The 19,729-nt window shown below is 41.3% G+C and overlaps 2 protein-coding genes and 1 non-coding gene across 3 annotated transcripts; 1 reads left to right on the forward strand and 2 right to left on the reverse strand.

Moving 5' to 3' along the window:
* Positions 1 to 1,436: 1,436 nt before the first annotated feature.
* Positions 1,437 to 11,280, reverse strand: LOC115059293 (voltage-dependent T-type calcium channel subunit alpha-1H-like). Its single transcript, XM_029526951.1, has 30 exons — positions 11,167 to 11,280; positions 10,319 to 10,455; positions 10,095 to 10,183; positions 9,610 to 9,769; positions 9,015 to 9,330; positions 8,728 to 8,820; positions 8,422 to 8,576; positions 8,214 to 8,268; positions 7,997 to 8,122; positions 7,736 to 7,884; positions 7,465 to 7,650; positions 7,252 to 7,348; positions 6,996 to 7,151; positions 6,805 to 6,882; positions 6,417 to 6,496; positions 6,146 to 6,269; positions 5,836 to 5,904; positions 5,400 to 5,584; positions 5,184 to 5,310; positions 4,755 to 4,880; positions 4,263 to 4,352; positions 4,005 to 4,185; positions 3,722 to 3,870; positions 3,495 to 3,604; positions 2,982 to 3,115; positions 2,825 to 2,883; positions 2,657 to 2,735; positions 2,259 to 2,380; positions 1,854 to 2,012; positions 1,437 to 1,577 (listed from the first exon to the last, which is right to left on the reverse strand). The coding sequence occupies exons 1-30, from the start codon at positions 11,278 to 11,280 to the stop codon at positions 1,437 to 1,439; spliced, it is 3,846 nt and encodes a 1,281-aa protein (XP_029382811.1).
* A 3,105-nt stretch (positions 11,281 to 14,385) lies between these two features.
* Positions 14,386 to 18,211, forward strand: tmem179ba (transmembrane protein 179Ba). Its single transcript, XM_029526320.1, has 5 exons — positions 14,386 to 14,526; positions 15,249 to 15,445; positions 16,295 to 16,432; positions 16,819 to 16,897; positions 17,156 to 18,211. The coding sequence occupies exons 1-5, from the start codon at positions 14,425 to 14,427 to the stop codon at positions 17,354 to 17,356; spliced, it is 717 nt and encodes a 238-aa protein (XP_029382180.1). The 5' UTR covers positions 14,386 to 14,424; the 3' UTR covers positions 17,357 to 18,211.
* Positions 17,530 to 17,611, reverse strand: trnas-gcu (transfer RNA serine (anticodon GCU)). The gene has a single exon. It is a non-coding gene; the product is annotated as a tRNA-Ser (tRNA).
* Positions 18,212 to 19,729: the final 1,518 nt, after the last annotated feature.

Genomic DNA, 19,729 nt, shown 5'->3' on the forward strand with positions numbered 1-19,729 from the left:
ACACATGACAGAAACCATATCAGCACTAATACCATCGTATGTTAAGCCTTTAATCTAACAACACAATCACATACACACACTTGCTCTGATACTAATACTTGGATGCTGGCTTCGTAAGAGGCTCAGTCTGGGACTAAGTCTAACCACCTGAGATGTCACACACACAAACACACAGCTAAACTGGTGTGCTAGCAATACATTCAAACACTGAAACCACAGGAGTCTCACAGAAATCTGAAGCATGCATTTGAGCTCCTGGCTGTTTTTGACTAACAAGGTGGACGCTGCCTCCTGGTTCGACCCAGATTTCTGCTTGATATCAGCTGACATTTTGGTATTCATTTATATGGGCAATACGAGGGGGAGCACGCTACATGTAAACGATCCCGGGTGTCTCTCTGTGCTTCCCAGGTCCACATGTGAGAATGATCCAGGGCAGATTCCAGTCATTCATTGGATTTTGGTGTCATCTATTTATACATTAATTACAGTAATTAACATGTTTAAAGGCACCAATGACACTCTACAGAGATATAACATGACGGTTTCACTTGTAGTCTAATTTCAGACCGATCTGTATCACAGTAATAAACTCCTGGAGATTTAAGTACTGATTGACTCTGAAGGGAAACTCCAGAAATGTTGCAGTGCTGTTAAAAATGCGGCAGAATCAGACCTGTCCTAATTCCCATGTTATACATAATATAACATATTTTCAGTGGGTTGGTATTTCTTCTGCAAGTGAAAAAAAAAGAAATGCCTTACGAGGTACTGCAGAAAAGCAGGGAGCATCAGGGAAATGTTTCATCTGATCTCAGCCAGTTTGCTGAGATGAACGATACAAAAGTGACAGAATCTTTTTCTGTGCCTCAGGAAACAAAGACTGTTCTGTTGTCAATGGTAAGTATGGTATGTGTAACCTGTGTAACCAATGTCCTCCAGCACTTCCAGGTTACACGATGATCAATCCAACCCAGATTTGGGAAATTATTCTTATTCATTTCCATAAATGTACATCAAGTCACAGTCAGCTCAATCTACGTGTATTCTTTAGAGATGAATGATTTGACTGCAGGAATGAGACTTCTTGGGAGTCACGCTGACTTTCTTCTAAAGGCAACAGCAACAGCTGTCCAATCTCTGGATGTTTAAAGAGCTGCTGTGAAGCTAAAAAAACTTTACATGACATTATCAATGTCTCCCTTTGATTGCTTAAAAATGCCAAAATCAATTTAGTTTTCTAGATTGTATTGTACAATATTGCATATTTTCAATCAGCACTAAATCAACATATGCAGTAAAAACACAGAACTACTACTATCTACTACTACTATTGTTACAATAAAAAAATAAAGATAAAAATGATCACAATTACAATCACCACACTTCATCACTACAACAACAAAATCCTAAAAAACTATACAAAAAGTAGCTCATTACTCTCCGAGACTTCCGAGACTCTCAGAGCTTCTGTGGATGCGGATCTGATCCAAAGCACCAGCATGTAAAGCGTCTGTGATTGTAATGCTCTCATCTGGAGACTGCAGGGCCTGCTCAGCTTCCAGCATCATTTCTTCCTTCACAGGGAGACGGGTGTTAGTAGGATTTCTCTGAAATGTTAAAATATTCTTCTGTTATGTTAGTGTTACTTTGAATTATTCACACAAGAAAGTTTCAAAATGTTCATTAAGTGGAATTAAATTCAGTCTAATTTAAGTAAAGTAAATATACTTCAGTTTTATCCATAAATATTACCAGGAGATTGGCGGAATGTCAATTGCTGAAATCATGAAAATAAAAAAAATCACTACTGCTCCTGCCAGAGAGCGACTGTGTGTTTGTACTGCTCAAACCTCTCTGCTGTCATCCAGAGCCTGTGCAATTGTTGCCACCACCAGGTTCACCAGCACAAACTGGGCCATGATCACAAAAGACGAAAAGTAAATGGGAGCGATCCAGGGCATGTAGCTGGAACAGCCGGCATCATTTGGCCGACACTCCCTCATCGTGTCCTGGTGAGACACAGATCGAGACTCAGAGAGGAAGCAGGAGAGGCACATGGACTGTAAGAAACTGAAGACCTAAGAACAAATATGATGGAGGTGTTTATGTCCAGTTATCAATGAGTGCACCTGTAGTTTGAATTTTATACTTCCAGGGTGACCGCTCAGCTGTTGCTGTTGCTATTACGCCCCTACTTTGTGAATGTGTGTAGAGGTTGTGTATGAGTATGAATAACTGAATGAGTGTGTGCATACTTTCAAAATGCCGCTCCAGTTGTCTCCTGTGCACACTTGGTACAGTGTGAGAATGGCAATCCCAAAATGCTTAAAGTTGAAATAGCGATGTAAACCTTGACATGGATGGTCATCGCTGCATTCTGATTAACACATATACACAACAGACACACAAAGATAAACTGTGTGCAAATTCAGCAGCCACAGGCTGCTTAAAGACCCAGCAGAGCAACTGAGCTGCCCCTTTGAACGTGTCCTTATCCTGGACAGCAAAGGCAGATCCCAACAAGTTGCAACCCTGGGCAGTAAAATTGTAAAGCTTGTGATACACTGTTGTTATGGTTGCTAGGTAACGGAAGCCATGAGTATCACTGCAAAGTGCGTGCGTGTGTGTCTGTGGGTCTGAGTGTGTGACTGACCTAGGCGGCCAAAGAGCTCCACTCCCAAAACAGCATAGATGAAAAAGAAAAACAAAAACAGGAGGCAAATGTTTCCAACCTGAAATCAAAAAGCTGATCAACTCAAAGCAAACAGCTCCCTGTGCAAAACAAGTCCGAATGAGTCAGCTCCACAGTGTCTGGCTTCACCTGCGACAGCGTCTTGACAATGGTTTTCAGAAGGACTCGTATCCTTCTGGCCTTCAGCACTAAGACCGGAGATGTGCATACCCAACATTCAAGAATTAGTCCCGTAATTTCATTTTGTCCAGTTTGTGTGCGTGTGTTAGTGTTTGTGCGTGTGGACCTTGTGCTAATCGTAGTGCTCTACAGACTCTCAGGATGCTGGGATTGACTGGAACTACGTATTCCATTTTCATCTGGTCAAGAATGATGGTGATGATTGAGACCAAAACTATGAAGACATCCAGCAGATTCCATCTACACACAAACATCATGGTCATACACCTTGAATTGAGATTTTCCTAAAAGGCAAGATTAAAGTTTCCCTACAACAAAGCAAAGCACTTCTGGAATCATTTCACACTCATTGAAACATTTCAGACAGAAAACAGACTAAGGAAAACTGGAGTTAGGCCGTGTCTGGTTACAACCCTGTTTATCCTGAATTCTATAAATCATGCAAAACATGAACGATTCCTGACTTATTTTCATAAATGGTGTGTCAAATATTGACTTAAGAGTAAACATATTTTTTGTCGTCATAGTGAACTTGGCGTTTGATGAACAAAATCAAATTAGTTCATACAAGGGAACGTTTGTGTTGAATCTGGCATGACTGAGGCGTTGTGTGTGTTACCTGACGACCATGAACCTCCTTATACCAAAGGCCACAAGCTTCAGCAGCACTTCAGTGCTCAGGATGGCCGTGAACATATAGTAGCTGTATTCCAGAAGATCTTCTACATACTAAAAACACACACGAACACAGGTTTAGGGGCTGTCCATCACAGCCCATGCTAATTCAGCGTTTAAGCTCAAACTCTAAACAGTGTGTCTGAGAATGTGCGTATCGGTGTAAATTACCTGAGGTTGCTGATAATGCTCGGCAGCCATTACTAAGACGTTGGCAATAATTGTCACAGTCATGAAGAGATCTAGGCCTTTGCTGGAACATAATTTGTAAACAAACCGACGGATGGAGGAGTAGTCTCTGCAATATGGGATCTGCTCAGCTGCTGTTTCTACCCAAACACACACGCAAACACAAAAATTACAGACTTGGACGCAGAGAGAAACCAAATCCAATGCTACAATCACGTAAACCTGACAGCATTTCAAGCTGCTCTAATCAGGTTTTTTTCTGTACCTATGGGTTCATCTTGCTCCGTGCCGTTTTCTCTCTCTATTTCGTCGAGTCTTTTTTGCTCCTGCTGACACTCGTGGAAGGTCTCCACCATCACGCCGATGAACATATCCAGGAGAAAGAAGCTCAAAATCAAGAAAGAAATGAAATACAGGACCATCCACTCATTGTAGTTCCTCACGGGCTGAAAGAAGATACCAAAGTGTAAGGTATGATATAAGGCTTGGTGTAAGCCGCTGTCCACTGTGTAAAAACACATACCTGCTGGTCTACTTCCACTGCATCCAGCCCATCATACATTATATTGACCCAGCCATCCCTCGAGAACATTACAAACAAGGTGATCAGAGCCTGGATGGGGAACAACAGACAGACATCAGGCAAACAACTGATATAATGTGGCCAAGTGGATTTCTACTGATTCTTTTTCAACAGCTAGAAGATATTGTTTCTTTTTTTTTGGGGGGGGGGGGTTTATGCTTTTACCTTAACCAGTGAGTGGCATAGAGGCCAATAGGAAAGAGGGAGACAGAGAGGGAGAGGACCTGCAGCTTAGGCCTCATGCTGTAATGAAACCCAGGCTGCTGTGATAACATGACATGTGTGCTTAGCACTCAACCAGCAGTGCTGCCTGAAGATTTCTGACTCCTGATTCCTTCCTTTCTACCTACTTAACAGTGTGTTGTCATTGTGTTGTCAAACCCCACATCTCCCTCTTCCTCTTCCTTTCTCTCCTCCTTTTCAGTGCATTACCTGAAGCAGGTTGTTAAAGTTGAATGGCTTTTCGACCCATTGAAAGTCTGCTGAAAGACACTCGTCCTTGTTGGTGATGTTTCTTAAGTCTTCGCCAACGCAGTGGTAAAACTTCCCTTTGAACAACTGCAATGTTTGTGTGAGATGAAGACAGTTTCCATTACTTTACTTTACTTGACTTTATTTTTAAGCTGCATTAAAGCTGGAAGGTCCCACAATTTACACTTTTGGAGTTTAATATGAAAGTGTCTACCCATAAAAAGATATATTTATAAAAGCTACCGCATTATTATGATCATTTAATCTGACCTGATGTATGATTAAAAAACACTTAGTTAGTAATTTTGAACAATATGGGACCTTTAACCTTTTCATGCCAAGAATAAGGAGAGTGAGTTTAGTGTAGGCATGTGTGCAATGCCAATTTACCTGCACCCCGATCAGGCCATAGCATAAGAACAGGATGCAGCAAATGACAACGATGTTTCCAATGGGTTTGAACGAGGCCATCAGAGCCTTCACAGCCAGCTTCAGTTTTGGTGCTCGCTTGATCACCCTGGAGCACAAACATCAAATAACAAAATCGAGATATGCAACAGAATAAGATGAGGTGCTTAAACACACACACACAATTAAACTACGTACCTCAGTGGGCGAAAGGCGCGAAACAGGCGCAAAACCTTTAAAATTCCAAGGTTGCTGCTTGCTCCTGAACTGACCAGCGGGAGGATGATGGTGACCAAAGACAGGATCACCAACAAACCATCCATGACATCCCAGCAAGACTGGCAGTAGCTGTTATCTCCATACACAAACCCCTTAGCTACAACCTGGTGTGACAATAACACAACATCAAGCCAGAACTTCAGAAAACTTACGAAAACCAGCGGAAAATCTGAACGACAGAATCTGTTTGCCAATCAAACTAACACTGGAGAACCCATTCATAGCTGATCGTAAGCCAGCAGGGGTTGGCGAGGAAAAGTAAGGTCATGAAGTAACTATTTATCAGTGAGTTAAATATTGTCATTTCACACCCACTGATGGCCGCTGCAGTTACATAAACAATTCTGCTGTTTACCTTAATGAGCATCTCTACCAGGAAGATTGCAGAGAAGATGTAATTGCTAATACTCAGGATTTGTCGTTCCTAAGGGGAAGAGTGAGATTTAGTTTTAACCTGCATCCATCCATAGTATTCTATGTGAACAGACTCATCTTTCTTATGTTTAATCACATATTACATTCAGCGTCACCACTGTGTGAGCACATACCCTGAGTGTGTGTGCATCTGCCTTTATTTATTCTACTATGTTTGCGCGATGTGCAGTTGTGTGTTTGTCTCCATCTCCACTTGAACAGTAACTGTGGTTCACACACATGCTCCTCACCATGCTTCTCGGGTCTATCTCAGGCCTCTCCAGGGCAAGAGTGACACAACTCAGCAGAATAAGGAGCAGGATCAGATGGTCGAAAACAGAGTGACTGATCAAACGTTGGCAAACGATTCGGAACCTAAACACACGCAAGCAGAAACAGGCTATTGTATTAAATCAACAACATTGATTTAAATGAAATGATTCATTTTCTAATTTCTAATCCTGTTCCTTTATTACTCCGTCTTTATCCAACTATGGGAAGAAAAACCTAAAAAGGACTCACCGGTTCTGTGGGGAAAGCACAAAGAAAGACCAGTCCCTGTGCTTTCTACACCAGTGCTGCAGCGTTTGGGCCGAGTTTATCTGCAAGGGTAAATGTTTACACATATCATCACTGCTTTACAACTTTATTTTGAGTCCTTGCTGCTACATCATTGCAGTGAAAACCTGATAGTATCTGAGCTCAGCGGAGTTGCAGCATTGTGCAGCGGGGACTTGATCCTCTGTTGAGACACACTGAATAAAAAAAGAATGGAGTGAGAAATGCGTTGGGTGAATGTGCGGGATATGCTAGATTGAGCAAAACAACATAACTATCCAAACTTACTACCTCATCAAAGACGAGGATGTCACAATAGATTCTGAAGATGGAATATGACTGAGGAACTTACCTTTTCCACATTGTTTTCTTCATTCTGGGAGAGACTGCTCTCAGTGTCGGTTGAAGAGGCATTTTCAACTGAGGTGTCCTAAATCAAATGAGAGTTCAGAATAGGTGTCAATGTAAATGAGAGTCCCGCAACAAAAAGCCAAGAAGGCTGTGTGTTGAAAAAGAACAGAGGTATGACAAGGGGCCATTCACCATGTCTTGGAAGGTCTTGACAACAATGCCCACAAGTATGTTGAGAAGAACATGTCTTCCCCCAACAATAATGGTGAAAAAGTAGAAGAAGGCCCATGGGGAGGTGGCATCCATTGCATTATACATCACCAGGTTCCAGTCCTCTCCAGTCAGGATCTAGATAAAAGAGAACGACACAGATGGAGATCAATGTACAAATTATGATGGAATATGATGATGATGGCACAGATTGGGACTAAAGAATGACCTGCAGTACAGTGACCATGGACCATAGCATGGAGTCAAAATTCATCCGGTCATTGACAGCACTTCCACTGTGGGTGGTACCACCAAACAGACACATGCCTATCACGCTGCAGAGAAACGACACAGCACTGTCACCCTCAGACAACATGAGCATCCTGTAAGCATTACAGCAGCGGTGCGACAGGCACAGACACACGGAGAGGAAAGATTTAGTGGAGCACACCTGAAGATGATGTTGAAGAACAGCAGAAGCTTGAACAGTGAAGCTCCCTCCTTCATGGTCAGCAAGAGTCTGAACAGCAGTTTTTTCAAGTAAGGGAGGAAACGAAGCAGCCGCACAAGACGCAGAAGACGAAATGCACGCAGGATGGACAGCCTGCTATCAGTTTTAGCTATCATCTCCCACAAACTGGAAACCCACAATAAAATAATACTGAAATTATAATGCACTCTTTGGCAGCCACAACCACAAATTGAATTTAGGTCATATTCACCTGATGATGACAATAACAAAATCAAAGATGTTGTGTGGGTTGTTGAAATATAGATACTTGAGAGCCAGCAGCTTTAAGACCAGCTCCACAAGGAATATGATGGTGAAGACAATGTTACTAACATTCAGTACTTCTGCCACTAACTCAGACTGAAAAGGGCGAAAGGTGAAGAATGTACAAATGCAAAGAGGTATAAACAATGATTTTAAAAAAAGTGTTTGATTGTTCATTCTGCTATTCCCCTTTCAGGTTGCTCCTCACCTTTCCATGATGGTCTATGGCTATGGTCATGATATTGAACATGACGGCTACCATGATCACACGGTCAAAGGATTTGTGGTTAACAATCTTCCTAAGCCGTCTCCTGAGTGAAAACCACAAAGTGTTCTGGAAGACAGATGAAGTTGGAGTTGGTGAAACACTGAAGCTGCGTCTGATGAAGGTGATTTTACTTAAAAAAGCCGTTGACCAATCTCACCATTATGCTGTGACCGTTGCCATTGTTGTCAGAGGGTGTCACCCTATTATCTTGACTGCTGGCACAAAGAGGGTTTTCAAGTTAACGTGTCCAGGTAATGTGTGCATGTGTGGATCGCTTTTAAAAGAAAACTTCTTTTTTGCTGAGAATACATTTTGGTACAAGATACAACTGCAAACATTACACATTACACATTATTACACATTACCTGTTGCAGTGCAGTAGATTTAACAGCCCGCTGCTTAACTTTTTACAGAACTGTCTGACAGGGTTTTCAAGTTCCACTGTGACGCTGGTCATGGACTCAGAGAACTTTGTGGCAATGACAACCGCACAGACATTCATCATGATGAAGGAGCCAATCTGGTTGAGAAAGTAAAGAGCTTCAGTGATGCAGCAACATCACAGATAAGGAATTATCACTGGCCTCAATTTAATGAAGCCCTGACAAAGAAAATATGATGGAAAGAAAAAAGTTCTCAAAAAGGTCTCAAAAGAAAGATAAGCTACTTACAATGGTGAGGATTACAAAAAAGATGAAAGTCCAGAAGGAATGAACATCCATGACATAAAACATGATGTCCGTCCATCCTTCCAGTGTGACAACCTGCACAGGAAATAAAAACTTCACCACCATGTACTCAAAAGTTATGAAGGGTTCCTCACAGATGATTAATAGATGACATGCGGCAAACGGCACATGAAGCCACTCCAGGAGCAAAAATAAAGTGCAGTTCCAAGCTCCTAACAGACGTCACCCAGATACAAACGTATTTCTGAACATATCAAAGCTTTTCTCACCTGGAACAAGGCAATCAAGGTGTAGCCAATGTTGTCAAAGCTGATGGCTCCCATGTAGGGGTTGTCGTCCCCTGTGCGACACACATTATAGTATATGTTCCAGTTCACGCAACCATTGACCTGTACAGGGACTGATAAGTTGCTTGCAGCTGGAGCGTGGCTGAGAAGAGCCATTGAGCAGTTCTCCCCATTGTGGATGTATACTGGCACATCATGGCAGTGCCGCAACCCGCTGTTGGGGTTTTTCGAACAAATGAACGGGAGCCTTCCACCATACTTGGACACAAAGTATGGACTTAAGGTCATGTTGTTGTACCTGGATAGAGAAAACACCAATAGCATCTTCTACAATGGAAAGTCTCTGCACTGAAGCTGAAACAGAAACATTTACTAACATTTATTACAAAATGCATCTAACATTGTCTAATTAAAATGACATTTTTGTTATCTTTACGTCATTTACGAGCACTTTTCCTTCCTTGTTTAGGTCAAACTATAATTGAATAGTAACTGCTAAAATAACTGGAAGTTTAATGATAATTGTTATGACTGCCCAGACATAACAAAGAAGGAGAGGAAAGTGCAGATCTCTTACTTGGGGACGTCTGCTCCAAGGAAGCAGCGGTTGCGCAGTTGCCCTGCCCACAGCTGAACTCCCATTATGCCGAATATGAGCAGGATTAATATGTAGAGGATGAGAACATTTAGGAGCATCGGCAAGATGTTTACCAGTATCGTTGTCAGATCTCGCATACCTGCACAGACCAGAGGAGGATGTCAGTAACGCAATATTACATTAAGTTTAAATAGAGCCAAAACCCAGCAAAGTAAATAAACAATACTCTGCATGGTGGTTTTGTCATTCTCTGACACTGGTGGATGACAGTAATTAATGAGACATAAATAAAAACTGCAAAAACGTTTAACTCCATTTTACACACATATATACACAGATTTACTAAAACAACATGCTACAAAACCAGTTCATTTCATTTTGAAGAACTGAACATTTTTTTCTTTAAATAATCTCTCTGATTAGAATGGCTGGTATGAAATGTAAGTTTTGTGAACTTGACTTACTTGAAACTCTGCTCAAGAGTCGCATCAGCTTGAGCACTGTGCCGACATTTAGCTTTATCCCAAGCAAAGCCAGAAAATAATTCAGCAGCCTGAAGACAGTTGCGGACAATTCCAAAATTAAGATCCTACATACATTAACATTTTTTTTACATGGATTCTCAAAAACAGGAGATAAGGCTCAGAGGAAAGCCAGAGCAGAGAGAATATATCTGCGGTACACTAACTCTCCAAAGAAGATGAAAACATCCAACTTGTTCCAGTTGTTTCTCAGGTAGCTTCTCTCATGTCCAGAGACTCCCAGGGCCACCATCTTGATGAGCATTTCCATTGTGAAGAATAGAAAGCTGAGAGCATCCAGTATCTGACCACAAATGATAAAAGTGCATTTTTAGAGCATTATATATTACACTGAATGTGGTTTGACATGTCCGTGTTCCTTTTCAAATACTTTGCAACCTGCTGTAAAAGCAGAAAAGTGTAGATGAAGCGTGTGACTCAGACTAGACCGAACCTCAAGTTTCGTCCTCCAATCAAAAACATAATTTGCTGTCAATATCAAAGTGTCTCATTGAAACACAGGACATGGACATGCTTTAGTGGTGAGAAATCAAAGTGTGCTTTAGACACAGTATACATAAATTCCCCAACCAGTGCCACTCATGAGAGACCAGGGGAGGAGTGTCACTGACCTGTGGGATGAGGCCCCACTTCTCACAGGGTTTGTATATGCCCAGTAACACACAGTTCATTAGGATCACCAATATGGATACAATATCCATCCATGTGGCAGCAGCGGTTAAGGTGAAAGGTCACAGGATGAGAGTATATTTATTCAATCAAATAGTTCAACAGAAGAAGAGGGAAGATCATCATAAGGACTTCAGGCTTAAAACTGCATACTTTCCATGGTATTATAACAATACAATTAGCATTGTTATTATTATTACTATTGCACATATCAGGTTCTAACAGGTTTTACACAAGCACACACTCAGTAAAAAGGATATGGGCTGCAAGCCACTTTCAGAAAACAACTCCGGGGTCTGGTGCTTTGTCCCAGCCTGAAAGCCACCGGGACCAGGTCGGGGTAGGGCAGCTGCTCCCCCTCAATGGTCACAGGTCTTGGGATTTCTGATACGGGCTGCTCACATTGCTGCTTCCCCACCAATGTTTTATAACCATTCATGATTATGGTCAAGATTATATACAATGATCTGGAGGAATAACAAAAACACCTCAGGAAAAGGCCAAAGATAGATCCTTTATTAAGGTTACGTTTACATGTGGCCGGCTATTTTCATAAGGGTGGATGTCTTCAGTGTCAAACGTACGAATAAAAACCCTCTCAATATTGTGCAGAACGACACGTCAGACAAGTAAGAACTTAGAATAAGAAAGATTCTCAAAAGAAAATACATGAAAATAACACAGATGTCTATTTGTGAGCCTGCTCTTTTCCAATTCCAAGCATAATGTTTTGAGTCAGTTCCATTTTGTCACACAAATGAAAATCTTATGGTGTGACACTATTGTGGGATATTTCAACGCCAATTGTTTTGACACCCTTGGGAAGGAGAAGACTAAGCCTGAAAGTATGATTGTCTCCGTTTTTCTCAATTTATATTCAAATGTGCAACCGAAGTTATAATTTACAACCTGGACTTTTAGCATCAACTGCTCACTAGCTCAGGTGCTAACACCTGTCTATGTGTTCTACTGACGTTACCACGGTTGTAAACGTTAGCTTTTCCGATACCAGATAGAGCACTGCGTGTATTGGGCCGCTACACGTATTAATATACAAATATAAATATAGAAGAACCAAAGTAGTTTTAAAAAGTTATTTTCCACTTGTTTGTTCAGTCGGGCTTCCTGAAGTTAGCTAACAGTTAGCCTAAATGAGCTATCTTTAAGTTAGCTTCGGCTAAACATTCGAGAGTAAACAGACTACAATTTACATCGGGAAATGTTACTAAAGGTGCAAAATTTGAAACAACCAAATCTTTAATTTAATCTTTAATCTTTAATCTTTTTTTAAAGTGGATTATCGTTGAGAAATTGTTAGTTTTACAATTAATATCACATCAGTCTGTAAACCCTCAGATTACAGGAATTAGGTAACTTAAACCAACATGGATAAGAACAGATGTTGGTTTTGAAGGTGGTAACTCAGACAATACACACATCGACATTGTGTGTTGTATGCTACCACAGTTTATGTAGATTAAATATCACTCATAGCTTGAATTATGTCGCATTTGTTAACCACGATCATCAGTGCAGCCTCATTAGACAACGTGGAAGGACACATAAACAGGGTCGAGGCTACTTACCGAAAAATGAAGAGAGTGATGATCAGATGTTTTATAGTGGTATGGTCTGCTTGCTTTGCTGTAGCTGTATACAGATGAAAATGAAATCCAGCACTCTGGTGCTGCTTCTCTTGCAGGTGTTTTGACAACTGTATTTTTACATTCTAGAAGTGATGTTAAAAATTGAACAATAACCAGTTCACAGTTCAGTCTCATGTTATTTAAAGATATGTCAAATGTTTGGCTTGGAGATGAGTTTATTGTCTTAAAGATGGGAATTGCGAGTGCAGATGGATTATGTTAGCCTGGATCAGCCAGTTTTCATTGTACTGTGTTAACAGTCTGACAAAGCTAATGCTGGCCTTCAAAAATTTCCCTTATGGCCAATAAAGTATATCCAATCTATATTATATACAACATTATTCTTCCTGACATTGATGCCCTTTTTTATATGACTCCAGCGATGACTTCACCATTCATACCTTTCAATAGGCACTTTGTCGTAGACTTGTTCCGGAAACAGATACGGTCCTCTCCAGTTCCACCAGCGTTTACAACTTTCTTGACATTTTCTTGACATTTTCTGGCGATGCAATGCCACAGAGGTACTTGATCTGTTACACTTTTACATCTATAAAGCTCATGTGACCCTGTTTTCTTTTTTTCCCAGGGAGAAGAACAGGCCAAAAAGCTTCAGAGACATAATGCATTCTAGTAAGAATGGTCCAAGTTTGTTAGTAATAACTCTGGTCATCATGAGTAAGATCCCATATTACACATGTGTGAAAATGCTTCTTACATGATCATAATCTAACCAGGGCCAATGATGTACTGAAAGTCATGATTGTCAGTCTCAGAGGTGACAAAAACTAAATGAGCAAATTTGGCCAAAACCTTTATTTAAACCACATTATATTGACATAATATCATTTCTCGGGTTTTTCATGGGATGCTTCATGTACGTTTTTTGATGGAAGCATTTCCCACCAAACTCACAGCTGTGTCGGTTCTCCATGGCGTGTGCTGAGTCAAAATAACTTATGTCTTATGACATAGGTCACAAGGTTTGATTAAGAGCTTTGGGAATGGAGTAACACTTCTAACCTTTAAACACATGGACACACACACACACTGACTACAACTAATACAAGAAGGACATACCTCTAAATCCTTCAGTCGCCCACACCTCCACTAAGTCTTGGCACCTGATAATGCATTACCATTACAGTATGGGCTTGTAGCATATGACGAATGGTGTGTGTAGATACACCATATCAAGTGGAATGGATTCAATCTTCTGTTGCACCAATGCAGCTTCCCACAGTCTCTGTGGGAAGTTGAGAATTTCTCGGTGATCAAATGAAACTGTCTCCTGACCCAGGGCAAACTGTTTTGTATGACTTCCATTGTCAATGTTAATCACCCCATCAGTGTGACTAAATACAATGATTTTTACGCTCCTATAATTTGGCATGCATATCCAGTAGAGTTCAAGGGCAGCACTGGCTGCAGTTAAAACACCGAGACAGCACACCGAGCGACAGGTTTGTAACTTTGAGTGCAGCTGATGAAAAAATATCTATATTTTTACCTTCAAATTTGAGGTGTACCACTTCTTGCATAAAGAAGCAGCGGGTGAGTGGATTATTATAAGATTGTAATGATTGCATGTGGTTTTAATGGCGGAGGCTGAAATAATGTTTGCTCGGCAGTTAATCGGTGTTCTTGATTGATCATTAGTGAAAGCTGGTATTTTTTATGTTTACTTCTCCAAGAACGTTCAAAAAGTGGAAAACGAGGCTTCATTAAACATAACCCGTATTCAGAAATGTTGATGCATTATTATTATCATTAGATTAGCTAAAATCACAAAAATTACTGGTTTTCATTAAGTTTTTCGATTCATCGCGTTTATGGAGTATTCTTTATTTTGAAACATTTTACCGGAAGGTACTTATGTCACCTCGGCCGGCTTGGCGGTGATTCCCCGCACACAAGCACACAGACACCGGGGCAGGATGGTGTCGCTGCCGGGGCTGCTGCTGCTGCTGGAGCTGGGTCTGTACGCCAGCTGTTTCGTCTGCGGGATTGTTGCCGCCGCTTCTCTCACCATCGTCCAGGTGAGTTTGTTCTCTGAAATGTGAAGCCGTCCTCATCCATGCAGCCATTTCATCCATCCTCTTCCGGGTACGCTCAGTGTGAGTGCGTGATTCTGCGCCAGAGAGTTTGAAGTTCACCAAACAGACAAGACCACATTTAATTTCACTGGAGTAACACGTAGTTTCCTCAAATGTGCGTTTAAATTGGACGTTCGTGGGACACACTCGTGAATAAAAGTTATTAGTTTGATATAGCAGCGTGATTTTCACATTTTATAAGATGCAGAAGTGACGCGCGTCCATTTTGCTGTAAGTTGTGTCCTCAGGTGGGGGAGCTACTTTTCCTTCACCTACAGTCATCAGGGCCGGTGAACCCTCAGCAGTGCTGAGTTCTTCTGCCCGATTAGACGGAACTGTCTAAAAGCAAAAACATCACACCTTTCAGGTCATCAGGAAACGAATGAGAACGTCAAAGGCGCGCCAAACGAAGTATGCATGCGTGCACGCGCTTTAACAACAGTCATGTGTCCAGATACCGGCGCTGTTGTCATCATGTGACCAGCAGGTCCGATGTGTGTGTGTGTGTGTGTGTAAAAGAGTTGTGTATTTCCTCTCATTCGAAAGTAGCATAAGTTTCAGAGAACTGAGTGAAGCAAAAATAACAGAGGAAACACCTGAAATGACAAAATAACACTCCAAAAATCCAACTGTGTGCTGAATGCTCTATTGTTACTGTCTTTCAGGGAAATGCTGGAGGTCTGTGTATTTTATATGGGACCGTCAGCTACAATGCAACAGCAAACCTCATCAGGATCCAGTCATCCAGCTCCTCGTCTGTGTGCTATTTTGTGTCAGCCATATCAGTCATGGTGGCGGTGGTGTGCTTCTCTCTGTCTCTGTACTGGGTCTACACTTTGTGCAACGACGGGGACATCAAAAGGTAAATAACAGTGTGACATGGTGGACTTCCAGACATCATATGACCTTCTCCTTAAAGTTGCCGTTTTATGCTTTATATCAACTGGGCTGTGAGATAGTTTGGTTGTTACCACTATACGTTCATTCAAGTTACAGTTATTTCATTGATATCACAAGGCAGTTGACAGACACCAAATCAAAATCAGTCTGGATTTTTGAACACTGACATTAATGCTCCCACGGAGGAACTCAAAAGCTAACATCCCCAATAGTATTTCCCCCACTCATTTTTGTAAGCATGCGGGCATATATGGGACGGTTTTGGGGCAAAGGCAAGTGAACACTTGTGATGTGATGAAAATATGCTATTTTCTGGTTTAAAACCCATTATGGTTATATTTGTTAATACATTAACAGGTGTTTTGCTGTAAATGGCATATTCAAAGAAACAATAGATAATTTCAAGACTGCAACTAGACAAAAGATGAGACAGTGCCAGTGAGATTGTTGTATTGCTGCTGATCTCAATGTGTATTGGTGTTTTGCTAATTTTTACTTTGCATTTTATAACACTAAAACCCAGACTAACAAAATTCCTGTGGGGATATACTTTAGGTGGGCCAGGGATTCTTTCATTTGGTTGATGTCCCTGAAGTTTATTTAACAGAACAGGATGCTGAATTGATGAGAAGGGAAAAAAAACATGATCAAAAGAGGGCAGAGAGCAGGCGAGGCCTTGTGAACATATGTGGCACACAGTAGTTTGACATTGTTTCCTCATTTAGTCAGAGAGTGTGATAACGCTTAATTCCCTTATTTCCCTTTTCCATGTCTTCAAACAGTCGCTCTTTGTTTGTTCTGTTCTCCACAGGGAGCGTGTGTGGATGAATCTGATCATGGCTGTGTGCGGTGTCTTCCTGTTCTTCCTGCTCATCACAGGCTGCATGTTAAAGATTGGACGCGACTCGCTCTGCAACTCGGTCATACACAGCGTTCCAAACATTACAAGGTGCAACATTCACACGCACGCACGCACAGACGCACACACACAATGCAGGCACAGACATGTCCACAGTGCCCGAGCCTCTTACAACCTAGACTAAAATGAAATTAATTATTTGAGCCCAACGGAACTTAATGTCATATTTGCCTAGTTTCTGTGTTTTTTGTCACTCTGTTGTCATCTTTTCTCCACCTTCATTTATCACCATTCAAGTTATAAATAATGTTATTTTTCTTGGCATATGAAAACAAAAACATTTTGTTCCATCTATGATCATCTTCGTGGAAAGATTTCATGTTCCATAATATCAGAGACGTATAATAACTACTTGAATGGACAAGATGGCATCAAGCTTGAATATCAACTTTCTAACACGTAATCTGTCTCTCAAGATGTGAGGACGCCCAGAATAGAAAGTGGGAAAGCACACTTAAAGGAGGAAGGTTCTACAACAATCTACAAAGAGCTGAGGTATTTTTCTTTTATGTCTGCAGTTACTGTACTATGGAGTTATATAACCTTGTGTTGTCAAGCAACAATTTCCACGACCCATTCTCTATGAGAAAAAAGAAACGTTTACAGCCCATCTAAACAGCTTCCTCATATTGGCACTGTAAATCATCATTAATCAAATAAAGTTTGAAACAATATTTGTGGCATGAGCTTATCACTAAGATTCTCATATTAAAGAGTTCATTTCCACTTTGTATGCTTGCTCCTCCCTCCCAGACTGCTGTGTGGGTCAACTTCTTCTTCTGGCTCATCATTGGGATTCTGGTGATAGTCCAGAGACGTCAGACTTCAGGGTTGGACATGACTGTTGGAGGGCTCGGAGGGCATGGTGGATCAGTCGGTGGGCTTTTTGGAGATCCTGGAGTTACAGCAGAAGAGACGGAACCGTTTTTCAACCGTCCTCAAAGGCCACAATGAGGACAGGTGTCACAGGACGTGGAAAAACACAGTATATGCATGAGCACAAGACGATAATGTGTGAATGGATGTAAGAAAAGGGTAAATGCATTGAGTGCACACTGTCCTTTGTCTCAGATATTACAGTAAATCTATTCAGACCCAAACAGGTGGATATAAGAGAAACACTATTCCGACGAGGATGGGATTCGAACCCACGCGTGCAGAGCACAATGGATTAGCAGTCCATCGCCTTAACCACTCGGCCACCTCGTCAGATGGTTAGTGATGAAATGTCACATTGTGCCTTGGCAGACTTATCCAGGGTCCAGGCTTGACCTGCTGATGTGCATTTACCCTTTTCCCACATTTACATTATCTCACACACCAAAGCCCTCTCTGTCGTCTGGCTGGCAGCTGACACTCGTTGATCAGTTCATTCTGTGTGTTTACACAGCCATGAAATATGGCCGTGTTTACTTTAGACATTTTTTTTTACGTTTCACTAGCATCATTTTGTAGTTTTGATGTAACGTGCAGATGTTGCCAACATTTTCACCCATCAATCACTAATAATCCCATTCGTTACCCCCTCTGAAAACATGGCTCTTTGTCACTTGAGCTCAGAAATCACCCTCAAACACCAGGCTATAACTTTAAATGACATTGTTTTGTAAATAATCAAAGGTTTTTATTTCCTGCTACATTGCTTCCACGCGAACAGCTGATATGAAGTCCGTGTTCACTCAGCCTTTCTTACGGCGCAGCCTGCGTAAACCTTGTATTGTATCCTGTTATTCCGGCTGACATCAACAGGCAAAACAAATGGCCGATGAACTCCTGCTACTTTTTCAAAACAATAAAAGGATCCCTGCATAGTGACCTAAGCTTTTTTTTTTGCTTATGTAAGGCTTCTGAAAATATTAACTGAGCTGTGTCTCCCTCTGGTGGTGGATATTGAATAAAGACTCACCTCTAAGTGGATCTAGTATTCAGTTAGTTCACCGTCATTCTAATTAAACAAACAAACAAAAAAAAAACTTTTGAGGAGAAAATGAATTTGGTAGTGGTTCTATGTTGTGCAGCTCTGAAGTCTATAAAGCAAATAATGTAAATATCTGTAAAACTGGTCCATGTGGTTGTTAGGGTTAGCTGGGAGCAGTGGTTTGAGCCAAAACTAGGATGTAGTTAACTCACTTGTGTTGTTTTCCTTTCATCAGAGACAAACGGTTTGGCACAATGTATTCGTTCTGTTCTTCTGTTAAACATCAGCTTGACCACATCCTGGGAGTCAAGTCTATTTTAAGGTTGATGTGAGGTGGCTGCAGAATTTCAAATATAGTTTTTTAACACAAAGAAAATTCTCAAGGAAAAAACATTTATGTCATTTGTTCAGTTAATTTATGTAGCTTGGTCAATTTTTCATCTTGTGTAATTACAATAGATGGATAATTGTCTGTCTGAATTACTATTGACTGCCTGACAGATCAAAATAGACGGGAAGAGCTTAGTCCTGCTATTCCAACGGGACGCCTTCTGTCTTTCCCCAACTGTCTAATCACTAAGGATTACCTGACCTTGCCCGAGTCCTCATGTAGAAGTTAACGTTCACTGAGGCGAGAGAAAGCAGAGATCGGACAGGACAGAAAGAGGGATCCTTGGAGTTGCTGTGTACCTTTTTGTTTTGACAAAAAGTGTGTTGACTGCAAGGACAGAACGCTCTGGAGAACACAGAGGACTGCCTGACACTCAAGTCTCCGAAGAAATCCACTACAAGACTTGTGATAAATTTGACTATGGAGTCTATGGTAAGATAGCCTTTGTCTTACTTTTTGTTACTGCCTGTCTACTGAGTAAGTAGGTATAAATTTGAGTGGGGAAACAGGAGTGCAGTGTGAAGCTGTCTCAGAGACACTGACAGCAGAGGAGAGCAGTGGACAGTATAGTTGCTAAGCTATGATAAGTCTGTTTAAGCCACTTCACCCTCCACAGATTAAATGTTCTGTTTTAAACCTGTTGATCTGCTGTGGACTTGTGACTGTATGCTATTGATTCGCTTTAGCTGCTTTTTTGGCAAGAGCGCTGCAGTCAAATCAGAGTACAGAAACTGTGGAGAATAGAGCCCAGGCCGTAAATCACGGCCAGCTCTTCAGTTAGGTAATGTGCTTTGACTCTGTTTCCAAGCACCTGTCTGTTTGAATGTCCTTGAGCCAGTTGGTGAATTGCGTCCAGATTCACAGCTATAGTTTTGACATCTGACCTCTGTCTTTCCCCCTCACATCTGTCCAGAGCATGTCTCATGATCAGTGTGAGTCTGTGGCTGTGAGTGTGGAGTCGCTCCTGAAAGATGCCAAGAGGATGCAGATGCAGTGCCGTGAGCGGAGCGATCAGCTC

This window comes from Echeneis naucrates, chromosome 18 (genome assembly GCF_900963305.1).
Source record: "Echeneis naucrates chromosome 18, fEcheNa1.1, whole genome shotgun sequence".
Taxonomy (NCBI): Eukaryota; Metazoa; Chordata; class Actinopteri; order Carangiformes; family Echeneidae; genus Echeneis; species Echeneis naucrates.